We start from the raw sequence: 27,572 nt of genomic DNA on the forward strand, positions 1-27,572 counted from the left end.
GATCGACAAGTAGTTTGTCGCATTTTCCTATCACAGGTTTGCTTGTTCACAAGCCATACCTTTATTTTGAAGGTTGCGGCCGGACATCCTTGTTTACTCTAGCTGCTGGCTTGTCGTTGGCTGAAACTGCTGCACAACCTGTTTGTTGATCGCTCTATGTGGCTTATTAACACCCCGAGTCTATAATAAGCCGGGTTGATATCTCAGGGGGGCTTTGACTTGCCGACGCCAGGAAGAGATAGCTAACTGTCTGACAGCAGACACAACAACATAACGACTATGTCTTAAGCTTGTATTTGGCGACGGAATCACACAGAGAGGTTTTTCAAATGTAGCTCGTTAGCTAGCTGCGTCGCGTACAGTGTACACACAGCCTTTTTTGTTCTGCTCTAGGACAGTCTCTGCATGACAAATTATTACCGATGTTAAGTATAGAGCATAAGTAGCGGGGTGTTTTGCCGAAAAACGTGTCAAGAATAATTCCTGGTTGTCAGCCTAAGCCCCGGGGCTAACCCCCGGTCGCCGACCGATTTAATGGCCGGAAATCCGAGGAGGGGCGCCGGTCTCATCGGCTTGATGAAGGACGCCTTTCAGCCCCACCAGCAGCCTATCCAGCCTCACCAACCTGCTGTGGTCGATAAGAAAATGGTGGAGAAATGTTGGAAACTCATGGATAAGGTATTGACAATGTTCTTAGAGTAAAAAGAAATCGTTATAAACATTTATAACATGGGACCGAAATTGTGAGTATTCACTGCCACGTCCCTCCTTTTCATGATCATTACCGTCAGAAATTGTTTGGACATGACCATTTTAGACCTGGACTTTTATATTAGTTATAGACATATTTTACCTTAACCTACTGTGAAACTGACATAGTATCAGATTTAGTTTCACACATCCACACAGAAAGGTATCTTGACATTCAAATTGGCAAATAGACTCGTGGAGATGTATGTAATCTGTATGGGAACATTTAATCCCAAACAAATAAGTACAACAGAAGTACTGAAGTGCAATAGTGTCCCTGATCCAATATCCAATTGGGATAAATTATAGAGAATTGGGTCACTGTGGCAGTAATCTGTTGATCATTTGCCATGGACTTTAAAGGGCTCATAGATATCCCTGAGAGAACACGCTATAATTGGTATTATATCAAAAGGGAGCTCTGTGTGTGTTGTGTGGGACGAAGCTTTGTTTTTTTTTTTCACAGTATATCCTTTGCTGATTGTCACTTTAGTTTATCTTAAACACAATCCTAACTGTGTGAGACAGAGGAGAAGAAAGTAGAGAGAGATTAAGAGACAAGAGTTCACAAGAGATTAATTCAGGAGGGCTGGATTATAGAGGAGAGACAGCATGCGATAAAAGACAGTACGGTGTAACATTGCATGCCTGCGCTGTGCAAAGACGTGGCTGTGCTGCCTCATTTCACCTACAGTATGATGTGTCATCATGTCACATGGCAAGGCGTGATCCCTTTTGCTGTTTTTAAAACTTTTTATACCTGGTTTAAACTTTATGTTTCCTCTAAGGACTGTGATAATATGGTAATAGTGATTATTGCCTGGCAGTGGAACTGTATGGTGATATCAGGTTTATGTTGGAGGTTTTTAGTGAGTGGTTTTATCCGATGTAATGTATAAGAGTGGAATAAATGGTTGTGTTGAACACTGCTTCAAGTACTTTATGTGCCTTTTGCATACATTTTTCAAATTGTTGCATATTGATATCAAAAGTATGCAATAGATTTGCTGTAAAGTGTCACGTTATGAACAAAAGCAAACATTAAAAAGTACGCAGTCTGCACAGAGCTGTAAACACCCCCCCACCCCACCCCACCCCCACAAACCATCATTGTTCCTGTTTTTTATTGGCCAGGCAGAAAGTAAAATGCTAAAAGAAACTGCTAAATTGAGCGTTCAGGTTAGTGTTTACGCGCCTCATGTCACGATGTTTGAAGAACTTTGAAAGCAGACAGAATCGATATGTTGGTATTTTAAATGCTCTCATTCATGTTACAGCCAGCAATATTACTGCACAAGCACTACTCTTATTTTTGTCCCTCTAGTGCTGGGTCTTGCAGGACAAATCCAGTCTATTACAACTTGAGTTTTGTTTTCCAAGCACTGAGCATCATTCTCATCCATTCTCAAAAAAAAATCATAAGATGAAGTTAAGTGCTGAGCTGTGGGAATATGGCAATATCACTATAACAAAGTCAGATTAGGCAGGGATCACAAGCAGTCAGATAATCTCTTGTAGTAAAGTGGTAAAATGATAAAGTGGTAAAAAGATTTGCCAAACTGTCTATTGTAAAGAGTCATCACAGTTTACTGACCCAGTTCATGTTCCAGTTTTGACCTACAGCTTGTGTTGCTGTGTTCCCAGATCCCAGCAATTACTTTAGTGAGTGTCATGTCATCATAAGTGATAGAAATCAATACTAAGGAAATTAGACCCAAGTTCTAATAGACCTAAATGATCCTTTACAGATGGTGATATCTATTGATCAAGAGTTCTCCATAACTACAGACCAGGGGGCCAGATTCTCAAAGGTTGTTGTTATGCTGTTTGCATGTTAGATGAGTCTCAAAGGGCCATTGTATTCCCTGTCCAGGTGGTGCGTTTGTGCCAGAACCCCAAGGTGGCATTGAAGAACAGCCCACCCTACATCCTGGACCTGCTTCCGGACACCTACCAGCACCTACGCACCATCCTGTCCCGGTACGAGGGCAAAATGGAGATCCTTGGGGAAAACGAGTATTTTCGCGTGGTCATGGAGAACTTGACCAACAAGACTAAGCAGACGATGAGCCTTTTTAAGGAGGCCAAGGAGAGGATGTATGAGGAGAACTCCCAGCCCAGGTAAGCTTATGTCCTGATGAAATGTCATCCATCCTTGAGGGGGGGTAAACAGGCTGTTACATCAGGATGTGGCAAAGAAAAGAAGCTTTGAAGCGGGGGAATTGTTTGGGTCACTGACAGAGGTGTTACAGATTGAGAAATAAACCCTCAAGATCATTATTGTAGGATACTACACAAATTAGCTCTTGCTGACTGTGTTATAAGTGTTTGGTCTAATCATTAATTTACTATGTCTTTAGAGAACAGAGTTGCACATATTATTGATTGAGAATAGGTGGTCTCATCTAAACACTGAGTCAAAACCTTCGTATGTATCTAGTCCGTTGTTATTACAAGGTAGAGGCAAACCTTTTCCAAACAACTCTGTGTGAGTCCTCTGTCCTTTTTGTCTGTGCTACTGTTTTATTTCCATGACACTGTGAGAAACAGATTTTAGAAACGTGTCAGAGTAACTCATTTAGATCGCCATGGCCTAGTTTTTGAACAGCAGTTATTCTATTAGTCCAACATTAGGTTGGCAGTGACCTATTGGTGTAATTATAGTACAGGCTTGGGCTTTAACCACTACATCTAAGGAAAGAAACAGACAGACGCTGCTCTGTCATATTTCTTGTGATGCCACATGTCTATGTAAAGTTGCTAAAAAGTTTTTCCACACACCATTTTTGTATTTTCCGTGAAGTGTAACTCATGACGTTTGGCGAAAGTGGACCAGATGTGCAATCTGATGCAAAATCACTCGACTGTATGATAAGGGTGTGATTAAACTGTCGCAATCACATCCACTTCCTCTGTTTCTCAGAAAGCCATTACTAAGCGAAAGTTCATCCTTCCTCTGAAGCAAGCTGATCTTTATCAAGCGTTTCTACATAAATTTTGTGCATCAACAACTGTGTGATTGTATGATTGTTGTTGGGGCTATTTTATACATATATATATAATGTAGTTTATATTTAGGATTTTTTAAACTGTATTGGATTAGCTAGATTATGTGCTAAATCAAAAGTCCATCAGCATAGGACCTTTGTTGCACACTGTGCTTTAGGGCTACAGTATACCACAAGTGTAATCATGCTACTCCATCCTTCTGAATGTGTTTTTGAAACTAGAAAAGAGTGGGTTTTCTGTAGCTGAAAAATAGTGGTTCAGTGCTTAACAGAATGTAGAAGTCTCAAATTAGCAGCTAAAAATGCAAGGCCAGCGGATTGGTAAAGGTCAATAGTAAAAGCTGTGAAGGGCCGCAACTAACGCTTATTTTTCCTATCGATTTATATGCTGGTTATTTTCTTGATTCATGTCTTTGTCTGCAAATTTACAGAAAATCTCCATCCCAGTATCCCAGGGTCCAAACTATGTGCCAACTTCAAATCTCATGTTTTCTGACCAACAGCCGAAAACCCAAATATATTAAGTTTACAGTGCTATAAAACAGAAAAAAGGCAGAAAACGTTCAAGAATGTGGTCAAGTTTTTCAGCTTACTATAGGTAAATGAATCACGAAAACCATAGAAGATATTTAAAAGTGGAAAGTCTGATTCAGATTTTAAAGTAGGGAAGGTTTTAACATTACCATCCTCATATAAACGGTTTAACAGCATCTCTGTGTGTTGAAGTACAGAATGGTTGTGGTTGACTAAAAGCATTTGGAGGAATTATTAAGATCTACACTGTAAATAGTGTCATTTGTTTGATAATGGATAAGCACATACACACATGTTTGTTAAATAACTGTAATCTTTCTGACTTGAAGTGATTAAAACTTAATCTGATAATGTCCTGTACTAACTTGTATTTGTTTCTGTTTTTCCTTCTCTCTCTCCTCTCCTCTCACTCAGGCGAAACCTTACCAAGCTGTCTCTGATCTTCAGTCACATGCTGGCAGAGCTGAGAGCCATCTTCCCCAATGGCCTGTTTCAGGGCGACAACTTCAGGATCACCAAAGCTGATGCTGCTGAATTTTGGAGGAGGTCATTTGGGGACAAGTGAGTTTCAACTCTATCAAACTAATTTAGTTTGGTATTTTAAAAGTTAATATCACGAGTTTGTGTTATTTATTTGTGCTTGTAAACTTCTGTCTGAAACTATCAAAAGTGAGTGTTAATAATGCATTAACTATGCAAATTTGCATCTGTAGTTTCTTGATTAGAACTAATTTAGCAAGTTTGTATGTTTGATTCTGTCTGCGTGACTCTGTTAAAGCCCGCCTTTCACAGTTATTCTGTTTAATAAGTTGCTGTCTGAGCTTTAGGTTTTGAGATTGTGATCATGATGGTAATCAAACCACGGTGACGGGTTAGGTTCATATAAAACCTGTTACTTCTGTGACCCCACTCTTGAAGGACCATTGTGCCATGGAGGACATTTCGTCAGGCTCTCCACGAGTTTCACCCCATCAGCTCAGGCCTGGAGGCCATGGCCCTGAAGTCCACCATCGACCTCACCTGCAACGACTACATCTCAGTCTTTGAGTTTGACATCTTCACCAGGCTCTTCCAGGTAAGGCTCATCACGGTAGAGTGTTTTGGGGATGTTAAGGTATCCACAAGTCCATGCTTTAATTCAATACAAGGCAGGTTTATTTATGTAGAATTCACAAGTCTGAACTCTACCTTCATGAATTCTTCATAAAACCTCAATGTAAATTAAGAATGACATGACAATAAAAAAAGGATGCAGTGTGCAATTGTAGCTGTGGTCTGACATCTCAGACATAACATACATTTGGTTTTGACACAAGAGTATCAGTTTCGATCATCAGTCTTTCAGTGAGTCCACCTCAAATCTCTGCTGTGTGGATACAGAAGTAGACAAGATGTACTCTGTGTGGAAACAGAAAGTCAGGACATTTTCATTTTCATCAAGCTTGAAAGCTGCTGTGCTGCCGAAGTTTGGATTTGAGCAAAATCTGTGTCTTGTATCTGCAGCTCTGTGTAATGTGATCCTGTTATTTGGGCATGTTTAAGTTTTGAGTTCAAGCTAACTGAAGGAAGCCTTTGTTGCCTGCACCTCTTAATTTTTATAGGCTCAGTAGTAACCTTTAATTATTTATCATTAACGTGACTAAATTAAAGGTTGTGTTAAATTTTCTTGTAAACAAAAGTCATGTTTACATTTAGAGTTACAGTGTTATTGTTAAAATCGGCTTTGTTACATCTGTGTTTTTATTGCTTGTACTTCTTTCCTGTCTTTGTTGGCACTTTGCTGCGTTTCTTGGCATGCCACCACTACTTGTTCATCAGTGGAATAATGTGGAAGCATTGGAAGGAATGTGTAATGTGTCACCTGAAGGCTTGTGCGTGCATGTGCATCCACGAGAATGTCTTTACGCGTAGTGACCCACTCATAAAAGCGTTGCTCTGTAGTGCTAGTAGCTATCAGAAACTCTTTTTTTTATGGCTTAAAGACGATCAAATGAAATAAAAACTTAACAGTGAGACTTGATGAAAGAATTAGATTCCTTCCTGGATATTTTAAAATATGTTTTTGGGCAGTAAAGCTGAACAAAAAACAAGTGTTTTCCATATCATGAACGTTTTTATTTGTGTTCATGTGTTTTGTAGCCATGGTCGTCTCTTCTAAGGAACTGGAACAGTCTGGCAGTCACACACCCTGGTTATATGGCCTTCTTAACCTATGACGAGGTCAAGGCTCGACTGCACAGGTTCATCCACAAACCTGGCAGGTGAGACACGGACGAGCACTTTGAACACTTAAAAAAAAAAAATCCTTTTAACCATTATTCCGCGTGGTCCAGAAATACATGGAACTACAGAAATGAAACTCTTTTGGATGAATCCAACAGTCTGATTCCCAACTGCATTGAACATGTTATTGCAATTGAACGCTGACTGTGTTCAATGCTGTCTTTCTTTCAGTTACATCTTCAGGCTGAGCTGCACCCGGCTGGGCCAGTGGGCAATCGGCTACGTGACAGCTGATGGGAACATCCTGCAGACCATCCCCCATAACAAACCACTTTTCCAAGCCCTCATTGATGGATACAGAGAGGGATTGTGAGTCCCACTGCAACACAGTATCAAAGCACCAATTTATATATTTTGGGGTATAGTATTTTCTAACCCCTGCTTTATGGAGGGGGTAGAAAAGATTAGAGATTGCTGTAACCACTGCAGAATTTTTAATCAGCATATTGAGGGAATGTCATTGTGTTTCACTGTGTTAATAACAGGGGACAAGAAACTGAAAGGGCCTGTTCTTTACACACAAACCAGCAGCAGTTTGTTTATTAAGTGTATCTTTTTAAACATGTTTCTATTTCCTGGAAAAAAAAAACCAAACATTTATTTTCATTGATGAATTGAACCCAAATAACAAACTTATAGAGAATCAAGACTGGAAGTTATTAAAGCTCTGTAATAACTTGGCACAATAAGGACAGAAAGTCAGAGTCACAGCTGCAATCTGTTCAATAACTAAGTGTGCGCTGAAGCCATCTTTCAAATTTGTGACTACATTGTTTATATGATTTGTATTGATTACAGACACGTCACTTCTGCTCTACAGTTTCACTCCAGTGGACTAAATTTAAGAGCAGGGGATTGTGAAAGGGTCTTACGCACAGGGAATTATCCCAAACACTTGTTTTTTTTTTATCGACTTTCAACTAATTGTTTTGATTTTACGAATAAGTTGTTAATTTTATATGATACTGAGCTGTGTGTGGATAGGTGTGTGTGTTTAATGTATGTGGTTTTTCTCCAGCTATCTGTTCCCAGATGGCCGTGCTCAGAACCCAGACCTAACGGGGCTGTGTGAACCTTCTCCACAGGACCACATCAAAGTTACTCAGGTTTGTCTGTTTCTCATGTGAAACCCAGTCAACCAATTTCTTGTTCCTGTGCGAAAGCAAATATGTGCAATAGTCACACTGCAAAAGGTGCATTAGGCAATTTAGAGCCACCATGTTATGCTGTGATATGTAGACCATGGTACTGGCCGATAGAAGCAAAAAAATAAATGATAAATTCTGAGTAAATTTGAATAAAACCATGACATGGCCAGTGAGTGTTAATGACTACAATCTTCCATATAAACAGCCCGTGTCTCCTCTTCTTCCTCCTCCTCCTTCGTCCCTGTAGGAGCAGTATGAGCTGTACTGTGAGATGGGCTCCACTTTCCAGCTTTGTAAGATCTGTGCAGAGAACGACAAGGATGTGAAGATCGAGCCCTGCAGGCACCTGATGTGCACCTCCTGTCTGACTGCCTGGCAGGTGAGGCTGTCTACTACACTCCATGAAGTTTAATCACACTGGTTTGTCGGAAGTGAAGTCTGTCTTTCTTTTCCTTGCTTGTGTAAACATTTATTTAAATTCAGCTTTGATTGGATTCAGGCTTTTTGTACTAAAATATTCACATTTACTGAAAATGAATATTGGCTCCTAATATTACTTATCTGTTCTGGCCTTCATTTTCCTCAGCTGCAGAGAAAACCAGGCAGTTTGAAACAAGTTTATATTACATTACATATTGTATAACATTTCATTAGAATTTCTTCTGTTTTATACTTCCTCATATTTTAGTAAGACACTTTAAGGTTTTCCTTTGCCATTTTTAAGTTACAGTCAATGAAACTCAACACTTCCTGCACTTATGCTTCACAATAAAAGCCTTCTAGCTGCTCAAAGAGCATAATCTCACCTGATCCTCAGAGGCTTTTCATTTGAAAGGTATACAGAAAATGCTGAATTTCCCTAATGACTTCTTTAGTTAACATGCATATCATGAAAAAATGATTGTTTAGTTTTGTACTGATGGGACATGTTCTTTGGGATGTACATTATGCTGAATTTACCTTGTGTTGACTGTGGATTTACATGATAAAGTCCATTTCCATAGCATTATTGCCATAAGTGCAACATCATAATGTAGCAGTAGGCCTGTTATATACTAACAGAATTTAAAGCCTATGTAGCTGTTACTCTTAATCTTACTCACTGCTCTTTTTCTCTCTGCTCCCGTGTGTGTACATATCAGGAGTCGGAGGGTCAGGGCTGCCCATTTTGCCGATGTGAGATTAAAGGCACAGAGCCCATCGTGGTGGACCCTTTCCACCCGAAGGCCAGCGGGGCTTCCTTCGCTGGTTTCCAGGGGTCCAGCAGAGCAGAAGCTGCTGGGAATGATGAGGAAGAAGATGATCGCCTGGAGGACCAGCACCTTGTCATGAGTAGGCTGGCCTGCACCAAGGTAAGAGGAGCACATAAAAATGGTTAATATGTCAGGAGGTACACAAAGTACACAAACATCAACCCGACAGATACTCACCTGATTAGATTTAGTCCCAAGAATCCACGTGGGATCATTTTAGTCTCTGCTGACTCAATTACCTGTTATAGAACTGTCTTTATTCTATTAGTTTAGATTATAGTACCAAAATTGAAATGTCACTGCCGGTTTCATGCAACATCTCTAAGTGTATGTGTGTGTGTGTGTGTGTGTGTGTGTGTGTGCGTGTGTGTGCAGGTTGAGCGTCCACCATCTCCAGTGTCTCAGCTGCCTCCAGTGCCCCCCAGACTGGACCTCTTGCAGCAGAGACCCTCCAGCTCCCACAGTGCACTGGGCCAGGGAGCCACAGCCAAGGTAAGAGTGTGTGTATGTGAGTGTGTTGACAGCGCTCTTCCATTTCCCACAACCCTTTAAGATATCACACATTCTTTCAAATGTACCTCATGTAAGCACACATGAATGAGGAAGTCAAGTTCCTTGCTAAATGTTGGTACATGTTGGTAATCATCAACTGTGTGCATGTAACATAAAGGTAAATGGTGAAGCCCGCTCACCAAAACCTCTGTTCTACTGCCTGCCTTACTAATTCAATCCAAGGAGGTGTGTGTGTGTGTGTCTGTGTGTGTGTGCGTGTGTGTGTGTGTGTGTCTTCACATCTCTGCTGGATAATAACATCACCATCCCCTCCCACCTTCTCTCCAGATGGCAGCCACTCACAGAGACAAGCCTCTACCTCTCCCTCCAGCCCTGAGAGAGCTCCCCCCTCCTCCCCCTCCGGAGCGCCCCTCCCTGGTCGGCCAGGACTCCAGAGTCCAGAGGAGACCCCTGCCCTGCACCCCCGACCAGCCCGCCTGGGCTTCCAACTACATGGTGCCACGTCCTGCAACCAAGGCCCCCTCAGCCCTGTCCTCCGCCCCTCAGAGCAACGACGCCAGCGGAGAGGGAAGCAAACCCCAGTCAGCCACCAACGCCGTCTACTGTCTGGCTGCAAGGTATGGAGAGCTCTGCTGCTGTGAGGTGCAGGGGATAGACAGGAACATCATGGGACAAGAACTGAGGAAGAGTGAACGGCTATAAATGGATGATTTAAAGTTATGCTATCATGATGACAGAATTTGGATACCGTCACTACACAAAGAGGGAATAGGGAAAATGACTTTTGGTCCATTAGAGAGAACCTCCTTAACCAGCCTCACTCTCACAGACAGCCACCTTCACCCAACTGGCACAACTGCAAGTTAGAAGCAAAAAAACACAAGGAAATTGCCTGAAAATATTTTCGTCCTATCTTATATCAAAAAATATATACAGTATTGCTAATTTTATTATCTGCTCAGGGGCAAAGAACAGAAATGATATGGAATCCAACAAACAACACAAAATTTTGTTCACAAATAAAATTCATAAAGATTACGTTCACATCAAATCGTACCAGTGTCTATAAAAATCTGTTCGGCCGTTTAAAGTTCTCTGTCCTCAGATTCTTGTAAATGAATCTGATTTATTAACTACAAAAGAATAAAAAGCTGAGACTATCCCATCATGCTTTGTGGTTTCTATCAGGTCTCTGCCAGCCTCAGCGGTGATGAGTGGGGAGAGGCCGTCGTCAGACTGCGAGGAGAACGAGTACATGAGCCCCACTTCTCTTCCAGCCACTGGTGCTCCCTGGGTAATAACAGGCTCCTTGGTGCCTCCACCACCGGCCCAGGCAAACCAACACAATGACATCAGGTAAACACATCTGCCAGCTGCACATTCATGCTGCCAGTTTCCTGTTCTGCCGCATCCAAAATGTCTTCTACTGCTGATTTTGTTCATAAGTGCATGGATAAGCAGGTGCACAGGTGTTGCTGAGAAGGGGCCGGGTGAGCCTATATGAAGAGTGGTCGCAGGACTCTGGACTAAATGCTGCAATAATGTATCTGGAGCAGTAATTTTTATGTCCACCAGGGCGCTCTGGAGCTTCAGTTTTGTTTGTCCAGGGATGCCCCGTTCTCAAACCAACAAGCGTCTCGCTCTCTACTTATTCGCTATTTTCAACCCCCTTGAGTAAGTATTTCAAAGCAGATGAGGCAGAAGCAGTGCCAGAGAAGAATTTCTCTTTGATGAAATGATGACAGAGTCCAAAACACAGGAGCAGAATCCACACACCGCAGCGAGAATGAATAGAAAAACTTCTGGTGTGTGATGATGTTGTGATCCTAAAATCGGATATTTCTGAGGCCGACTGGGAAAAACGAATTTCTCAAGTTATATTATCAGAGGAGGTGAAGCAGTGTTGCTCATATTATAAGCAGAAAGGAGTTTTATTCAATATACTAAATATTTACTGTTTTGTTGCAACTGAAATGTTTCCTTAATCGTACAATGTTCTTACTCATATATTGATAATATGACTTCAGACGTGATTGAAAATTAATTTTTGCTTGACAGACTTTTTGCTTGAATAACTAATAATACTGTGGCTCTCGTAACAGAAATGTTTTTCTCTCTCTCTTTGTCTCTTTGTCCCAGCGGAGAGGCGGCTGAGAGTGACTCTGAGGACCCCCAGGTCTACGAGTCCATGTGTAACATCCAGGCCCAGGCTGGTTCATCTGAGACAGCACAGACCTCAGATCTGGGTAACAACACACCAAAATCTCTTCTTCTTCTTTTTTATTCTTGCACCAGTATGAGCCTGGCACTGAGCCCCTAACACAAGGACTCAAATACATTAATTCACTATTACTGATTATTTACTGTCACACATTAAGAGGAGATAACCTCATTATTTTGAATTTATTTCATATAGAGAAAGAAGAACGGTGTTCCTTTAGAAAAATGTAATAAGTGATGTGTTAAAGTATAGATGCAGTGTCAACATGAACTGAACATTTCAAGCAAGGTATTGTTTACTTCATAGATATGGTTTCACATCGTACAGTTTTCTTTTCTCTGGTCACTCGCCGTACGTGATCTGTGTGTTGTATTATTAACAACAGGCGCTCATCATTGCTGTGCTTGTTTTTCAGACCTCCCTCAACGTTCGGCCGTGGACTCCCAGGACAATAACGAGGAGAGCGGTGTGGAGGATGTTTACGAGTACGACTGTCCCAGACCGATCGTCCCTCCGGCCCCCACCAGAAGAACCCTGTCGGACGTCAGCGGTCCCTCAGCTGCCTTCAGCAGCCTCAGCCTGGATGGTGCAGTAGAAACAAGTATGTATTTCTACAAGTTTTCATGCTTTAAAAATAATCTTCTGTCTTGGGCTAAAATGCAACTAGTCCCAGATTTGCACTATAAAGACTCTGTGTAGTGCAAGCCCCTCAATCATGCTGTTTACCAGGTGGAGCTCGTAGCTCGTAGTAAACGGGTATGAAACCTGTACAGGCCCGTAGTGCAACCAACTAACCAACAAAAATCAAAAGCCTCTGTATTCCCCTCATTTGCTTAAATCTAACTCAGTTCTCATGGTAACTAACTCATCTGCTTAACTGTGTTTCCAGGTACGTTTGCACCAGTTATTGACCCCCCTGTCTCCCGTCCCCCGAAACCTCTCCCCCGGCGAGCCAACTCCGACCGACGGCCTCGGCCTGTAAACCGTGAATATTCTGCTCCGCTGCCAGACCTCCCTGGTGCCTCCTCCTCTGCCTCGGCCTCTTCCCCTCCTCCTCCTGCTCCTCCTCCTCCTCCCGCGGGCCCTGGGAACCTGGCCCTCAATGGGGAGATTGAATGCCTGATGTCCCAAGGCTACTCCATCCAGGACATCCAGAAAGCCCTGATGATCGCCCAGAACAACCTGGAGACGGCAAAGAACATCCTGCGCGAGTTCGTCTCCATCCCCTCCACGGCGCACATCGCCACATAGTCGCTCCAGTGACGCTCATCCTCTCGGTCTCGTCTCTGTCTCCACTCTGTGCCATTATCATGGATAGCATTTACCAAGCACTTTCCTGCAGAGCCACAAGTACTTGCCAAAAGGTTTTACTCAGAGGAGCAATGCTGCGTTCACGTCGTATCAGAAGACGAACAAGATAACAACGGCTACATCAAGTTTTTAATCCTTGAACTACCCACAAAAAGTCCTTTTTTTGCTTTTCTAAAAGGAATTTTAAGATGAAAATATATAATTTTGATTAACCTGGGCTATTGTAATGACATTGCCAAGTAGTCGACATTGAAACCTCAGAATCTCGAACTTTTAGTTTGTTTGAAGGAGCAGCTCAGTCGTAGAGGCACACAGCAGATCTGATACGACCTGAACGCAGCATTCACGGAGAGTCAAAGCCTTGAAGGTGAGCTCTCTGTAGCGAAGCTTTGACCCCCCCGCTGTACTTTGCTGAGGTCGACTCGTGCTGTGGCAGCGCCCCCCTCCCCTCCTCAGTCTGAGTACCTTCTCTCATTAAGCTACGTGTTGTTGAACAGTCGAGGCATCGCTGTGTGTTTGACTCAGTGTCCCGCTGCAGGCAGCCGTTCAGTTTGGTGCTTTACAAGCTTCTTGGGCAAAATTGTGGCGTACGAATATGTAGCGACACGAGTTCGGTCGGAAATTTAGTGATTAACTCCGTGGCGTGTGTGTGCGTGTGTGTGAGTGTGTGTGTGTGTGTGCGTGCGTGCATGTGCTCATGCTGAAGAATGTGAATGTTCAGTTGCAGTGCAGTATTGCAGGGCTTCATGTCGTACGCGTCACTGTGGCTCGCTCCGTTTTCGATGGTTATTCGACAAGTTGAACACGACTCCATATCTCCTCGCAGCTCCCGGATCAATGATGGTTCTATAATGAAATAACAAGTTTAATGTTTAAGTACTCTCATAACGTGTTGTGCTGTGTGTGGTACTAACAATGGCAGAATTTTTTGAGAAGTTCATTCTTTCATTTAATTCCCTGGTTTCCTGCCGCCTGCGGAGGTGGCCTGTCACTGAAGGCTGATTTATTTAGTCAAAAGCTTATGTATACTCATATAGTTTCTTACTAAAAAAAAGTGAAAAGACTTTAACATGAACTGTTAGATTTCCTCTTACATGTTTATGAACCCACGTTTCAACCCAGAACAGCTTCACTGGGTTTAGTGAAAAATCAAATTGAAGGGATTTACACTGAGCTCTAAAGCAAAAAGACTGAAGGTGGTGTGATGTCGCGTGGACTCAGGTACTCAGCATTAAGCCGGGGTTGTATGTACTGATGAATGAACCGATGCTGAAAGGACACATAGGGATGATGTAATAATGTTGGCAGTGTTGTGGACTCATGACACCTTCTTACAGAAACATTCCAGTGATTCAATTTTCTTGCTTTTTGTTTCCTTACTCGCATTAGATTTACCACATAACTTGTTATATTTCATACTTTTAAAACCGTTTTGCACTTTTTTCCCCACAAACATCATCAACTTCCTTCTGATTTCACACTCTTCAGATTCGGTTACAATGATCAGACGTATTACATTTCAGTCACTCAGCAGCTCGTGAAAGTCGTTACAGGGCGAATGTCGAAGATACATGTTCGCTGGTTGGTGCCCAAACCCTCGATTCAGTTTAAGATCACATGATTAGATGATTAATCGATTAGTAGATCGGCAGAAAAGTAATCTGCAGCCATTTTGATAATCGATTCATTATTCAAGACAGTTTCTATTGAGCAAAAATATCAGTATTATCACATTCCATAGTTTCAGCTTTTCAGTTGTGTAGTTGCTTTATTTATTCGTCTTTGAAGACGTCAGCGTGGGCTTTAGGAGATTATAACAGGCATTTTTTTATGGACATTTTATAGATAAAATGAATAATCGAGGAAATGATCAGACTATCAAATTATGCTCTTGTTTCTGACAGAGTTTTGTTGCTGTAGCAACAGTAATGTCAGCTGGTCGGTCCAGACTGAAATATCTCAACAACTATTTTGATGAGTTTGATGAATTGCTATGAAATTTGATGCAAACATTCATGGTCCCCAGAGGATGAATTCTACTGACTTTGTTGATCCTCTGACCTTTAGCGCCACCTGCAGCTTAAGTTTGTACTGTAGTAAGTTTAACTGTACAAATACCTGCAAAACTAATGACACTCCCATCAGCCTCAGCTCTACTTTGTGTCCAGTAATTTTCACATTAAACATTGGGCTTGTTATTGTGAGCGTGTTAGCATAATGACGTTAGCAGTAAGTACAGCCTCACAGAACTGCTAGTTTAGTAGTTTTTTTTCCACCTTAAAAGTTGCTAAAGAGATTGCCGACCATTTAGTGAGAGCGTATCATCAACAGTCTTTCTGTAAATAATTTAATCACCTGCTGAGTGATGAAATGAGTTTGAGTTGGATCAGGACCGGTCCGAGTCTCGAGTCCTCCATTCAGAGTCATCAAGTGCTTCATTCACATCCATTCTCTGACTAAATATCCAAATGAACAGTAAACTAAATGCTTGGGATAGGGTTAGTTCTGACGTGGTGGACTTCACTCAGGCGTTTAGATTAGTTTCCAGTGGACCAACAGGCACCACACCTTTACCTTGATGATACATCAGCCTATCAGAGGGCTTTTGATGTCATCTACACGAGGGCTTGTATATTAACCCAACCACAGGCACATTTAGAGCAAAGATGAAAAGATGTCAGAGTCATCAAAGCAGGGAGTCTCATTCATCTGATCTGAGTGCAGGGCCACATCAGTGCAGAATACAAATGTGTAGTAAGAGAAGCTCCATTCACTGTAAAAGAAGGCTGTTCCTTAGTAATGTGCACATATAGGAACACAACCAGATACAAGACGGGGCTGAGCTTCTCGTTTCCACTTTCACAGGAAAACATGTCTGATGTTTCCTGTTTGACTATGGGTGCAATTTCTCCTTTTTCTCTTCCAAAATAGATCTGCAGTGGTCACATGATTTCTGCAGTAAAACACACACAGTAAATGTGCCTTCTGTCAATCACAACCTGCACATGACAGCAGAGAAACCAAAATACTTAACTCCACATTTACTGCTTAAATGAAGTAGAAATCTACACGGCTTCATTTCATTCATTCCTGACAGTGTTTTGTCTCTTCCAGTAACAAAATATTAGGAGTTTGGAGTTGGTTCTAAACATGGGGCCATTCGACAGAATCACAGGAGGTATCAAAAACCGATAATTACAGTCCAATCAAAAATATTTGAGGGTTAAATAAATATAGTTATTACGGACGTTTCCCATAAATTCGGTTGATAAAAAATTGTGATCAAACTTTTTAGAACATTGAAAACATAGTGCACCCTTGTGGACAAACTATGTTATAGCAACAGTTTCTAAATATCTGTAATCAGATCATTGTCAGGGTGGTGCAGCGCATTTAACAAAGGAGAAAAAAAAGTGATTTAGTTACAGAGAAGTCTGCCTAATGTCATTAAAGTACTTCAGATACATTGATGTAAAACAAAAAGGAAATGCAGTAAAATGAGCAACAGCTCAAACCATGTTGGAACAGTGAAGTGTAGATTGATCACATCCCTGCAGACCGAGGCTGAGGTTGGCGAGTCTGGCCTCTCACTTTTCTGTCTTGCTGTCCATAGAAATCTTACAGCTTTAATTGCCCCAGACCAAAAGCATTTCAAAGCAGCAAGCTGCCCCTTCATGTTGCCCCCCTCAGCTCGTTTTGATATCCAGAGGATGTGTCGTCAGTCCTTTGGCTTTGTGCTCTCTTGATCTCAGCGTTTGAACACTAACAGGGACTAACTCTTGACCATCAAAGTGCCGCTGTGTGAGGATACACTTGAGGCTGACATCACTGCCAGAGGCTCTGCTGGCTCACACAACACACACACATACAGTGTACACACACACACACAAACATTTCCCCTCAGAGTCACTGGTTAATGATTTATGTGGTATAATCATGTTAACTAGCCTTTTCAACAGGAACTTGCCTACTAAAAAGTTGTCTTCATGGCTTCGTTATTGCCTGTGTAAATATGATTTTATTTATTGTCTTTTTAATATCCTCAGCATTCATTGTGTTGCCATGTTTTCATGCCTAAGCCATTAAGATTTTTAATTAAACAGTATTTTCTTTAACATTTGATCAATGTGGTTTGTTCGTAATGACTTATGGTTCTAATTCACTGTCTTCACCTCATCTGCAAAAGTCCAAAGATATTAACATTAACATACATGCACCTGTAGTAATGTCCTGTGGTAAAGTTTATTAATAGTCAATAAGTCTTATTTTGACGATAAACGATTATAAAATTAGTGACGCTGAGGACCATGCACCAACTACGGTAAGGGATGGGTGTAGGTATATTTTTAGTATTCATTTCTAGTACTTGGTCTCAGTGCATCAGTAAGCGTCCTCTTTAGAAGGCGTGCAGTGTGATCAATACTTACCTAAGGATAAATAAAATAAACGGTGCATTTTCAGATGTCAGCGTCATCAGTAAAGGCTAAAAGTATAATTATATAGCATTTTATACAACTATTCTCCTTCATCTCAAGAGGCTAGCATCGTCTTCACCTGGAGTTGTACCCTTCATGCTAAATGAACAGAGGAATGGCTGATTTGTTTTGCAGTGAGACGGGCAGCTCGGAGATTGCGGTGCCTGAATTCGTTGCAGATGTGAGCTGTGTTTTCTGTCCTTCCTTCCTCCACGCTCCAGCTGGAAATCTGAGCTACTGCTGGAGTCATTTCCAGCTCGTGTTGACAGCGGTTTGGAGGCAGCGCTCCTTCCTGTCTCCTCACTGTGGGACTGCGCCGCGCGAACACAGAGCACACTGAAGTGGCTGTTGTTCTGGTTCATGGTGAGCCCCTCGGGCATAAGAAAAGCCAAACAGTGATTATAATCCAACTTCTTTCATACCGCTGCAAAAAATAAATAAAAACAAATCAAAAAAATAGAAAAAAAAACAGTCTCTTTAAATGAAACATTTTTATTTGGCATTATTTTCTTGCAAAAAATATAAAAAAAAAACGCAAGCATTAAAGGATCACATGTACAGTACTTAATTTACACACATTTAGAAAAAAAAAAAACATGACTGCAATGTTTACTTTAAAACTTTTTTTTTTTTCCCACTGATGAAAAATCCAGAACCACAAACAAAGAATGTCATATTTAAAGTTAAACTGAGAAGACGAGGTGCAGATTTACTGTCTAGATCAAATCAGAAATACCAGCCTGCACGCATGAGGCGGTTGGTGTTATGGCTTTGTGCAGCTCTTCTAAACCGCAATGACAGCATCTCATTTCTTGCCTGAGGACGTCCTGAACCTGGATATTTCTACAACTTTAACATCTCAACTCAGTGGAGGAAAACAAAAAACAAAGATTACCAGAAAACATGTCACTACTTTGTTAATGTTGCAAGTCATCGGGGCAATGTGGCGCTCGGCAACAAAAAGTCAAAAACCTTTTCACAATAACCTAAACAGTGAGCGATCAGTACGTCATATTCACAACACGGGCCTGAAGCAGCACACCAGTGTTCGTTCACGTTTCAGCCGATTTACTATAAAAATAAAAAAAAAATCAGGGAGATGAACCTCTTTGCTGAACATGCTGTAGCTGAGCACCCTTTGTGCCTCTCAGCCATTATTACTGTTGAGTCAGAGATAAACAACCGCTTTGCTGAAACAAATCTCTGATGATCTTTTAAAAGCCCAAACTTGGCTTTTTGCTAATTTGTCATTTCAAAAACACGTATTGCTCTTCTAAGGGGATTTCAAGAATCCACAGAGACTCTTTGACCCGTCTGGATTTGGAAAAAATAAAAAAAAAGAAATAATGTGGAAATATCTTGTATAAATGAATGTACAATGAGAACAGAAAAATGCAACTGATAATACAACTTTTCACTTCAGGAAAGTTTGTTATTTTTGGACTTGTTTGATCCTATTTTGATCCAGATGGTTTGAAGATTTTCAAAACACCTTCAAAACAGCAGCAAGTGTTGCGTAATGACCTGGATTTTCTAACTGCCCACCCTCCACACTCTTAGCTCTATGACTCAAATTTAGTTATAATACAAAATGGAGCTGTTGATTGACATTATATGTGTTCCTACCTTCCACAGCTCTACATTAGTTTCAATCTTTAAAAGAAACAACAATGAAACTTGCTGTGGAGGTCAGTCATCCATCAGTGTTTCATGATAGAGATTCGTGGTAATGCAGAGCAGATCTTTCTAATCAATCTGCGGTAAAAACTGCATTATCATGGCATAACATTGTAACTGAACAGAAAACTCAGTGATGGATTATCAAATTCAAGCAAGTTTCCAGTGTCAGTCTGTTGATTCTCAAACTGGAAACAAAAACCAGCGACGGCCTGAATAGAAAGAAATGATTGTAGAAACTGTAATGATTGTTGTGTGTAGTAAAAGGCTTAAACATGCATAACACTGAAACACGTCTTCAGGCTCAACTACCTCTTAGTGGAAACAAAGAAAACACACAGAGCAAACCAAAGAAACAAACAAAAACAAAAATTCAGTGTATGATGCATTCTCAAAACAGGCACAGCAGATCACTAACCTTTGACCTTTTCACCTTCAGTAACAGTCCAAGGCCACCACTAACAGGTCTGTACACTACATGTATTTACAAACAGTACAAGGGCTTGACAGTAGTTTGCAAAAGAAAGGCAGCCAGTGTGTGATTGACAGTGTTTATAGATGTTATTACTGTTGTGGGTTTCTTGCCTTTCAAGCTTTAGTGTCTCCTGATGGTTTCACTTTTCCCGCAAAAAAAACAAGACACTGTTGCTTGAGGAAATGTCTCAGATTTCAACATTAATTTCTACAAATATTGGAGTCAATCAATAGTCAAACTGAAGCAAACACACCGATGAGCCTTCCCTCAGTGTGACTGTGAGCTGCCGCAGAGGAGCAGCTAGTGTTTTGGTCTCTGACGTCATGTCCCGTCCTGAAACTCACCTGGACCCATGAACACGGATCAACATGCACATGACCCAGACGCTACCAAGAACTGAAAATCTGAGTGCCAAAATATCTTAAATAACAAAATATATATAATATATACACTTTCATAAAAAACAAAAACAAGAGTTGACGCTGCGTACGAGACGACGTCATACACACACTGAACAACAGCCAAGAGTTGAACATAGTTGGAGGAAATAGTACAAAACAAGTGGAGGAACTGAATGTTTCAGGAAGCAAACATTCACCTGAAAGGAAATACACATCTGTACATACATACCTGTGTCTGTGTCTGTGTGTGTGTGTGTGTGTGTGTGTGTGTGTGTGTGTGTGTGTGTTTGTATAAGGTGAGCATGGATGTGGTTGTGTGTTGCTATCTAAATCTACTGAATACTGCTGAGAACAAAGCATGATGGGGGAATGTCCGGACAGTGGGGTGGGTGTTACCCTGCAGGTCACAGATCAGTGGGCGCCTCCTCTGCTCCAACACACACACACACACACACTGACTTCATGTGACCTGCCTCCTGCTGCACGACGTCACTGCAGAACCGCCGCGGACTTTACTGAGGGAGACAGAGGAGGACGTCAGCGCAACGCAAACTTCTACACAATATTTTAGCTGCATTTTTGTAGATTTGTGTGTAGATGTGTGTCGACACGCTGAAAACAACCTCTCCAACGAGAGACGACCAAACTGTATATATCGTCATGCCCCAGGTCCTTTTAATTCTCATATTCATTCTGCTGTGTGGCTGCTACTAGCCGTCATTTTAGCCACATTTAACAGCCAAGCAGGAAACATTAAGACACTGGAGATAATATTGAAAAACATGAAAGTGTCTCTTCGAGCCTCAAACACTCTGTTGGTGCTCCTGTGAATCTAAATCAGGTCCAGACATGCTCATGTCATCAGTTTGTTTTCTGCATGTTGGCAGTTGTTGCAGGTTTATTTATAACCATTAAATAATTGATGGGAAAACCCCTTAAAAAACCACTTAAATTATTAATATTAACTAATATTATCCCAAATACACCACATATTCAACTGAAGTGGCGTCTGCGTAGTGGCGGTGAAGTGGCTGTAACTGAGCACACTGTTTACCTCTAGCGCCTCCCTCAGGACAAACTTTACACTGTAGCTTCACTACTAAAAACAAAAGAAGCGTAAAGGTGGGTGTATGACGATTGTTGTGGGACGTAGTGGATACGGCAGCCTCTAGGGGACACTAGCAGGTCTTTTGAGTCCTGTTTTTTTTTTTTTCCCATTGTGAAATAATGACACTATTCATCCACCACAATAGTTACCTTGTCGCTGGGGCCCTTTTTGTCTCCGTTGACGGCCTTTAGCAGGACGGCTTCCTCATTCTTTGTGTTGCTCTTCATCTCCACAACAATGTCATCTTTGGTGGTCTTCTCTTTGGTACTGTCAACAGAAACAACAGAAACAACAGTAGGCAACGGAGGACTTCACAGGTGCGCTCGGTTCTGAGGAACAGACCTGACCCACCCCGAGGCTCTCCGCTGTGTAGTCGGGTGAGTTCGGGCCTCATTTTACTGACGAGGGTCTGGAGTCTGTTTCCAAGTGATGAGAACTAAGGCCAAGCTTATTTTTTTTAGGAAAATCAGTAGCCTAACACTATTTAAGATATTAAATAACAATGTAAATCATCAAAATTTGGTTCCCAGATATTGAACAGGTGAGAGCGTTGAGCTTCTAATTTTCACTCAGTGATAAAATCGAAGCACAGCTTTCATCTCTAGCTCTGTGCGGTGATGTCGTCAGACAATTAAATCAGGATTTTAGCAGCAGCTTGTAGGTGACTGCTGGTTAACACGTAGTCTTAATGTTGTGCGTATGTGAGCACAGAGAGGAGAGAGGCAAACGGATAAAGGTTGAAACCGGACGACATGAGACAGAATGCAAATAACCTACGACGCCGTCCAGTGCAGAGAAATAAGATATATCCGGCTTTGCCTTCACAGACGACACATGTTCAACACATCAAAAAGTGTTGTGTGGTTCTGCAGACATTATAGACAGATTTAGAAGAGACAGTACTCACATCTCCTGCTTCCCCGAGCGTCCACAGGGGATCTTTCCCTTCTTATGAAGGAAGTAGAGAACACTTCCGAGGATGGCCAGCAGCAGCAGACACAGTATGATCACCACTATGATGACTCCACTGCCCTCAGCTACACAAACACACACAGACAGAACGGAGACGGCGAGACAAGCGCGCGTTAGTTTCGTTGCATTCCAGGCAATACTTCTCATCTCACAGTTTGACAGCAGTGATGTTTAGAGCTGATTGTGGCCGCCACGAACGACAGTGACAGTAGGTAGAGCCTTGGCTTGACTGTTGAGCAGCCAAATAAAACTACTAAGATCATGACTCTCCACAAAAAAAACCAAGTCACATCTGAGCATCAACTTCTGGACGAAGGTCTGAGGGGAAACAGGCTGGATTCTGTGTATTTTTTACTTCACCAATTTTACACATAAAAGTCAGTTGACTATTCCTGTGGAGAACTACTCCGCCGGTGAAAACAGTTGCGACCGTTGTATAAAGTCTTCTGTGTCTCTCAGCTTGAGATTAATGGTATAACACAAAGCCTGTGATACAAACTGGGGGTGTGAATTTGAAAGATCTGCGATGTTTTTTCCCTCGCACACAGAGTCTGATAAAAAACATGCTGTTATAGGACGTGTAGGAGTCTCTGTAACTTGACTCACACTTTCCAAGCTCTTTGTCTCTGGCACGTCTCCCCTACTTTACAGCACAGCAATACTAGATTGCTGAAGTGCCCTTTTTAAAATAAAGAAAAGGTCAATTCCTCACCTTCAAATTACACCACTTCAACCAAATTGTCTCTTAAGCGGCTTATTTAACAAAGTCCATTTCCTCATGCATAAGAAATAATTAGCAGAGCGTGAAATTATGTGCGTTACATTTCAGCGTTATTAAAGTGACAGGATGCTGCAGCGCACAAAAGTGTGATTTATTTCTCTCAGCATCTGTGACCTTAAGCCTTCATAACTGACCTTACATAGATCACATTATCCATCCAGATCGTGAAAAAGCTTCACTTTAACTTTATAATTAGCTGGATACGTTTGTTTTAGAGGCTCAATTCAAAAGAAAAACTAAAATTTTTGCTCAATTTATCATTTCAAGCCTCGTCTAATATTCTTATAGGGACTGGGAAGTTGTATTCCTCTTCGTAGTCTAATTGTCTAATATTTTTAATTAACTTTTCTCACTTAACATCTAATATCATTAAAATATACTTAGTGGAAAAACAATCTGTGTTGGGCAGGTGTAAAGTAACAAACACTAAATTTTACATTACTACTTGTGGAGCAGGGACAAACTATTCTTCTAGCTGGTTCTGAATGTCTTCCTTGCCCTCAGGATGGAGCGCTACTCTGGTGCTATTCAGTGGTACTGCCGGTTGAAAGCGATTATGCAGCTACTAATTAAAACAGTACTAAGTCAGTAACCCCCCCTCCCCCCATGCAGGACATTTGCATCCACAATTTGCTGATATTTAGTGGAATCCATTCTTGCCTCTATCCGTGCAGCGGCTCCTGTGCCACCGGCTGCCACACAGCCCCAAGGCAGAATATTTCCACCCCCATACCTAACAGTTGGCAAAGGGGGGGGGGGGGGGGGGGGGGTGTTACTAAGTACTGACTTAGTAAGGTGCCCAAACTTTTGTGCATTAACATTTGTTTGCTGCAGGGGTTGCATTTACTTGTTTTGACTAAAAACAAAGTTTTAAACACGTCCTTTGTCCAGAGGTCCAAACTTTTGCATCGCATTGTGATTTTATTTTGTAATTTCAGTCGGTGCATCCTGTGCAAAGCTTCTCTAAATACACAGGAAGACATGTATTTGCTAGTTGTTTGTAATAATACACAACTGTATTCATGACACACCAAGATCAAGACTGCCACAACCAACACAGCAGAAAGTAAAGCTGTAAACAAGCGATTCCATCGTAACCAAAGTGCAAACAAAACACTGGGCCGCTATTGGTCAATTGTGCCCGTTCACTGCTGTTAAACTAACGTCAGTGTTTCCAGATTCGCAAAAGGAGCGTGTCCAAGATGATGATGATGAAAGAATGAGAAGAAAATCAGTGTACTACTACTAGCACAGAAAAAAAAAAAAAATCAGAAGTCATGAGACACATTGTTTTAATTCGCCAACATAAAAGTTTCCCCGACTGTTCCATCTCTCCATGGCGTGATCACGCAACACCTGAGATGAACTTTCCTCATTAACCCTCCTAACCATGTGAGTTTGTTTGGTGAATATTTTGCTGGAAAAAAACAAAAAAAAACAAAAACACAGAAAAAACAACAGAACTGAATATTTTGGCCATTAATATAATATAATATATATATAAAAAAGAAATCACACAAAAATGTAAATTTCTCATCCCTAAGCTCATAATTGTTGCAGTAAAGTTTTGAAAAGCCTGTGGATTTGAGTAATTAAGAGGCAATCCGGTCGTTTGGTGCAGCTGGGAGCTCATTTTACATTTAGATTAGAAATTTCAAATCAGGAGACAAAGACGTGAGCAGAGAGGTGGAACAGAAGAAATACAGTACATCATTGTTTTCACTCTCGAATTTTGTTTCTCTTGGAGGTTTCACATAACAAATATTACCGTTTCCTCTTCTGAACCAGTTTGTCACCGAGTATCTGAATAGTGTGGTAAACAGGTACAAAATACAGAAGGGTAAAATATAGTACGTATGTATCGTCCATTGATACTGCAACAATTTAAATCTAGTTTTAACAGGACTGTTTCACAGCAGACTTTCTGTCACGGTAGGAAAAAAAACACAGGTGTTGCTAATAACATTAACGATGGCTCTGCTCAGTTCAAGTGTCCCAGTGAGACACAGTGTGGCAGTGAGCCCGCAGCATAACTCTGCCATCATTCATTTCATTATTTACAACTGTGCTTTTCCTACTGCAAGATGCCTCAAAATGTCTCAAACTATAGAAAGAAAAGGCCTATAGTGTAACATTAGGCATAATATTATCAACATTAAGATCACTGCATTAAGCTTGCCTCCTGTTTTAAGACTTCATAATTAAATGATACAAATGGATTTCTGGCCACAACCCACCAAGATGATGATCCAAGATTTCTCCAAACTTGACAGAGGTGCTTTATGGAGTAATTTATTTGTTTTTCTTGCAGATCTTTTATGTAATAAAGGAAAAGTAAAAGCTTTTCCTGCTCAGACTCAGTCTCCCTCTGCCTGGACTAAATGTACAACTGGAGTGAAACCTCACAGAGAAGACACAAAGACCGAGTCAAGCTCCTCTTTTAAAGCTTTTACCATCTTTTAATTAATTCTTGAGTTTCTGGCAGAGTGGGGGATGCTGCTCCCACTGGAAGAAGAAGTCTGGGATCTGAGTCCCAGTTTATCATAGAAGTTATATAAAACCATATACATTTACTCATAAATTTACTATCAGTTGGGGCAGAAATTATTTTTAGCCTTCACCTACAAGTGATACTATTATGTTTTGAATTATCAAGATCAGCTCTGCATGAACTGAAGTCACAAAATCTGAGAAACAGACAGCGCAGCGCTTTTTCTGGTTCTCAGTGTCACAACACAGTGATGTCATTTACTATTAAAGTAGATCTTCTTCCACTTCTGGTTGAGTGTGTGTAGAAACTCTCTGCTCTGAGGGACTGTACCCGTGTTTTTATTCCACTCAAACTGACTGTGTGACTCCTTAAAGATATTCTCAGTGAATAATTAGAGAAGCAAGCAAATATTTATTTCCTGAGAGGAACACTCTGCTCTAAATGTACTTCACATTGTTTTTTTGTTTTGTTTTTTTACGGGTGCCCATTGTATTCCCTGCAGGCTAGTGAAGATTTTAAGGGTATGAAGTGACGGCTCAGATAAAGTCAGAAAATTGCCTCATAATAATGCCCCTCTCCATACTTAACTGCAGTTTTTCCTGGTATGTAAAAATCCACTATAAAACACGAGACTGTCTGGAAAAGTCAGTAAATGTGAGTCACTGTTTTGTGTCTAACGTGTTTTGTTTGTTTAAAAAAAAAAAAAAAAAGTCGGATGTACAAATAATGTTTTATACCACTGCAGAGCATTTGGTCCAAGACTTATAATGAATGTTGTGCTTGAATTTGCTGCTGTTATGATTTTTCACACTATATCAAACAGAATATTCAATATGCCCACAGGCCATCCTAAAGATCTGCCAGCAAACCAAAGACAGTCCTGTTCTAGAGTCTCTGCATGAAAGTCATAAATAATGGATGTAGTCCTCCAACCCTTCATTGTCACAGACAGAACTCAGTCTAAAGTCAGAGGCAGGAGAGACCTTGAAAGAGGGAAAGTTTTTTAACATGAAGAGACGTCAGGACGACGGTCTTACCAGGAGAGAAGGGAGCAGTTGTGGTGACCCTGGGAACTGTGAACAAGTAGAACAACACTTAGAGTGGGCAGCTGTCCACCAACATTACCCCAATACACACACACACACACACACACACACACACACACACACACACACACACACCATATTCAATTTGATCCCAGTTGCTTTGGTAATTACACACAATCCCATATTCCTCTGGAGGTGACTATGTGTAATGGCGCCTACAGACTGAAGATATAAATTCATTGCAGGCCACACGGTACAACATGGAACTCATCAACTTTAGTACGTCAACTAATTTTGGGGTTATGTAGACTATGTAGAAACGAGGCAAGTACAGAATAAAACCTTCAGCGTGTCATCCATCTGCACCGTTACAGTGGTAAACAATGAATGCGTCATTTCATGCTGCATTCCTATTGGTTGGTTCGTAGACGGTCGTAGCAGCAGTCATATTGTGAGACGGTCATCCTGTCGGAATTTGGTCTCAGACCATCTTTGGTTAGGATACTCTTTCGTAGTTCTTTCGGCCCCGTCATGTCTGATTAAAGCTCGAGATGAAAAACCCCGCTGTGGCCCCTTCACATGATGTAGGAATTTTCCAAACTAACACTGTTTAAATGCAAACGTTAGATTGTTGATGATTTCTGCTCTACAGGCCAAGGATGCAAGAAATCACACGGTTTCAGAATATTAAAAAATAATTTTTAAATCATTTCAAAACCTGAAGCGGTTCCCTCTCCACCCTGTTAATCCACATCATGATGCACTCACACAGTGAGAGAGAGAGAAAAGCTCTTACTGGCTTTGACGCTGAAAGCCTTCACCTCAGTGCCCATGTCATTGGAAGCGTTGCACTGAGCGCTGATGTCCGAGGTGACCTTGACTGACACCACACTGTGGGTCATGTGCTCGTTTGCCTTGCTCACCACCTCGTGCCAGTTCTGCAGAGACACACACACTTTGATGATGGAAATAACGTACATTTCTCTCTTTACAACTCTGGGCATCAGCTGCTATTGGCAAATGAAGGTCATCTGACTCCAAAATACTGCTGGTCGTCTCGAGAAAAAAGATTATAATCTCATGTTTGGCCGAGGAGACGCCTCACGTGACGAGCTGCAATATAAC

The 27,572-nt window shown here is 41.4% G+C and overlaps 2 protein-coding genes across 2 annotated transcripts in view; one reads left to right on the forward strand and one right to left on the reverse strand.

The window, feature by feature from the left end:
* The first annotated feature begins 44 nt into the window (after nt 1–44).
* LOC130182184 (E3 ubiquitin-protein ligase CBL-like) lies at nt 45–17,136 on the forward strand. Its single transcript, XM_056396864.1, has 15 exons — nt 45–678; nt 2,624–2,871; nt 4,707–4,853; nt 5,211–5,367; nt 6,432–6,553; nt 6,747–6,884; nt 7,594–7,681; nt 7,971–8,102; nt 8,866–9,075; nt 9,352–9,468; nt 9,817–10,106; nt 10,678–10,845; nt 11,629–11,735; nt 12,126–12,311; nt 12,600–17,136. Exons 1-15 carry the CDS (start codon nt 535–537, stop codon nt 12,959–12,961), a joined length of 2,616 nt encoding a protein of 871 aa, XP_056252839.1. The 5' UTR covers nt 45–534; the 3' UTR covers nt 12,962–17,136.
* Nucleotides 17,137–17,968: 832 nt separating this feature from the next.
* The window catches only part of mcama (melanoma cell adhesion molecule a), a 59,578-nt gene continuing 49,974 nt past the window's right edge, over nt 17,969–27,572 (reverse strand). Inside the window, exons 14-18 of the mRNA XM_056396865.1 lie at nt 27,244–27,385; nt 26,439–26,474; nt 22,065–22,194; nt 21,307–21,424; nt 17,969–20,564 (exon numbers count right to left, since the gene is read on the reverse strand). Coding sequence (XP_056252840.1) covers nt 20,562–20,564; nt 21,307–21,424; nt 22,065–22,194; nt 26,439–26,474; nt 27,244–27,385 — 429 coding nt within the window. The 3' untranslated portion in view covers nt 17,969–20,561. The remainder of the gene's footprint in view (nt 20,565–21,306; nt 21,425–22,064; nt 22,195–26,438; nt 26,475–27,243; nt 27,386–27,572) is intronic.

The sequence above is a fragment of the Seriola aureovittata genome, chromosome 15, assembly GCF_021018895.1.
Source record: "Seriola aureovittata isolate HTS-2021-v1 ecotype China chromosome 15, ASM2101889v1, whole genome shotgun sequence".
NCBI lineage: Eukaryota > Metazoa > Chordata > Actinopteri > Carangiformes > Carangidae > Seriola > Seriola aureovittata.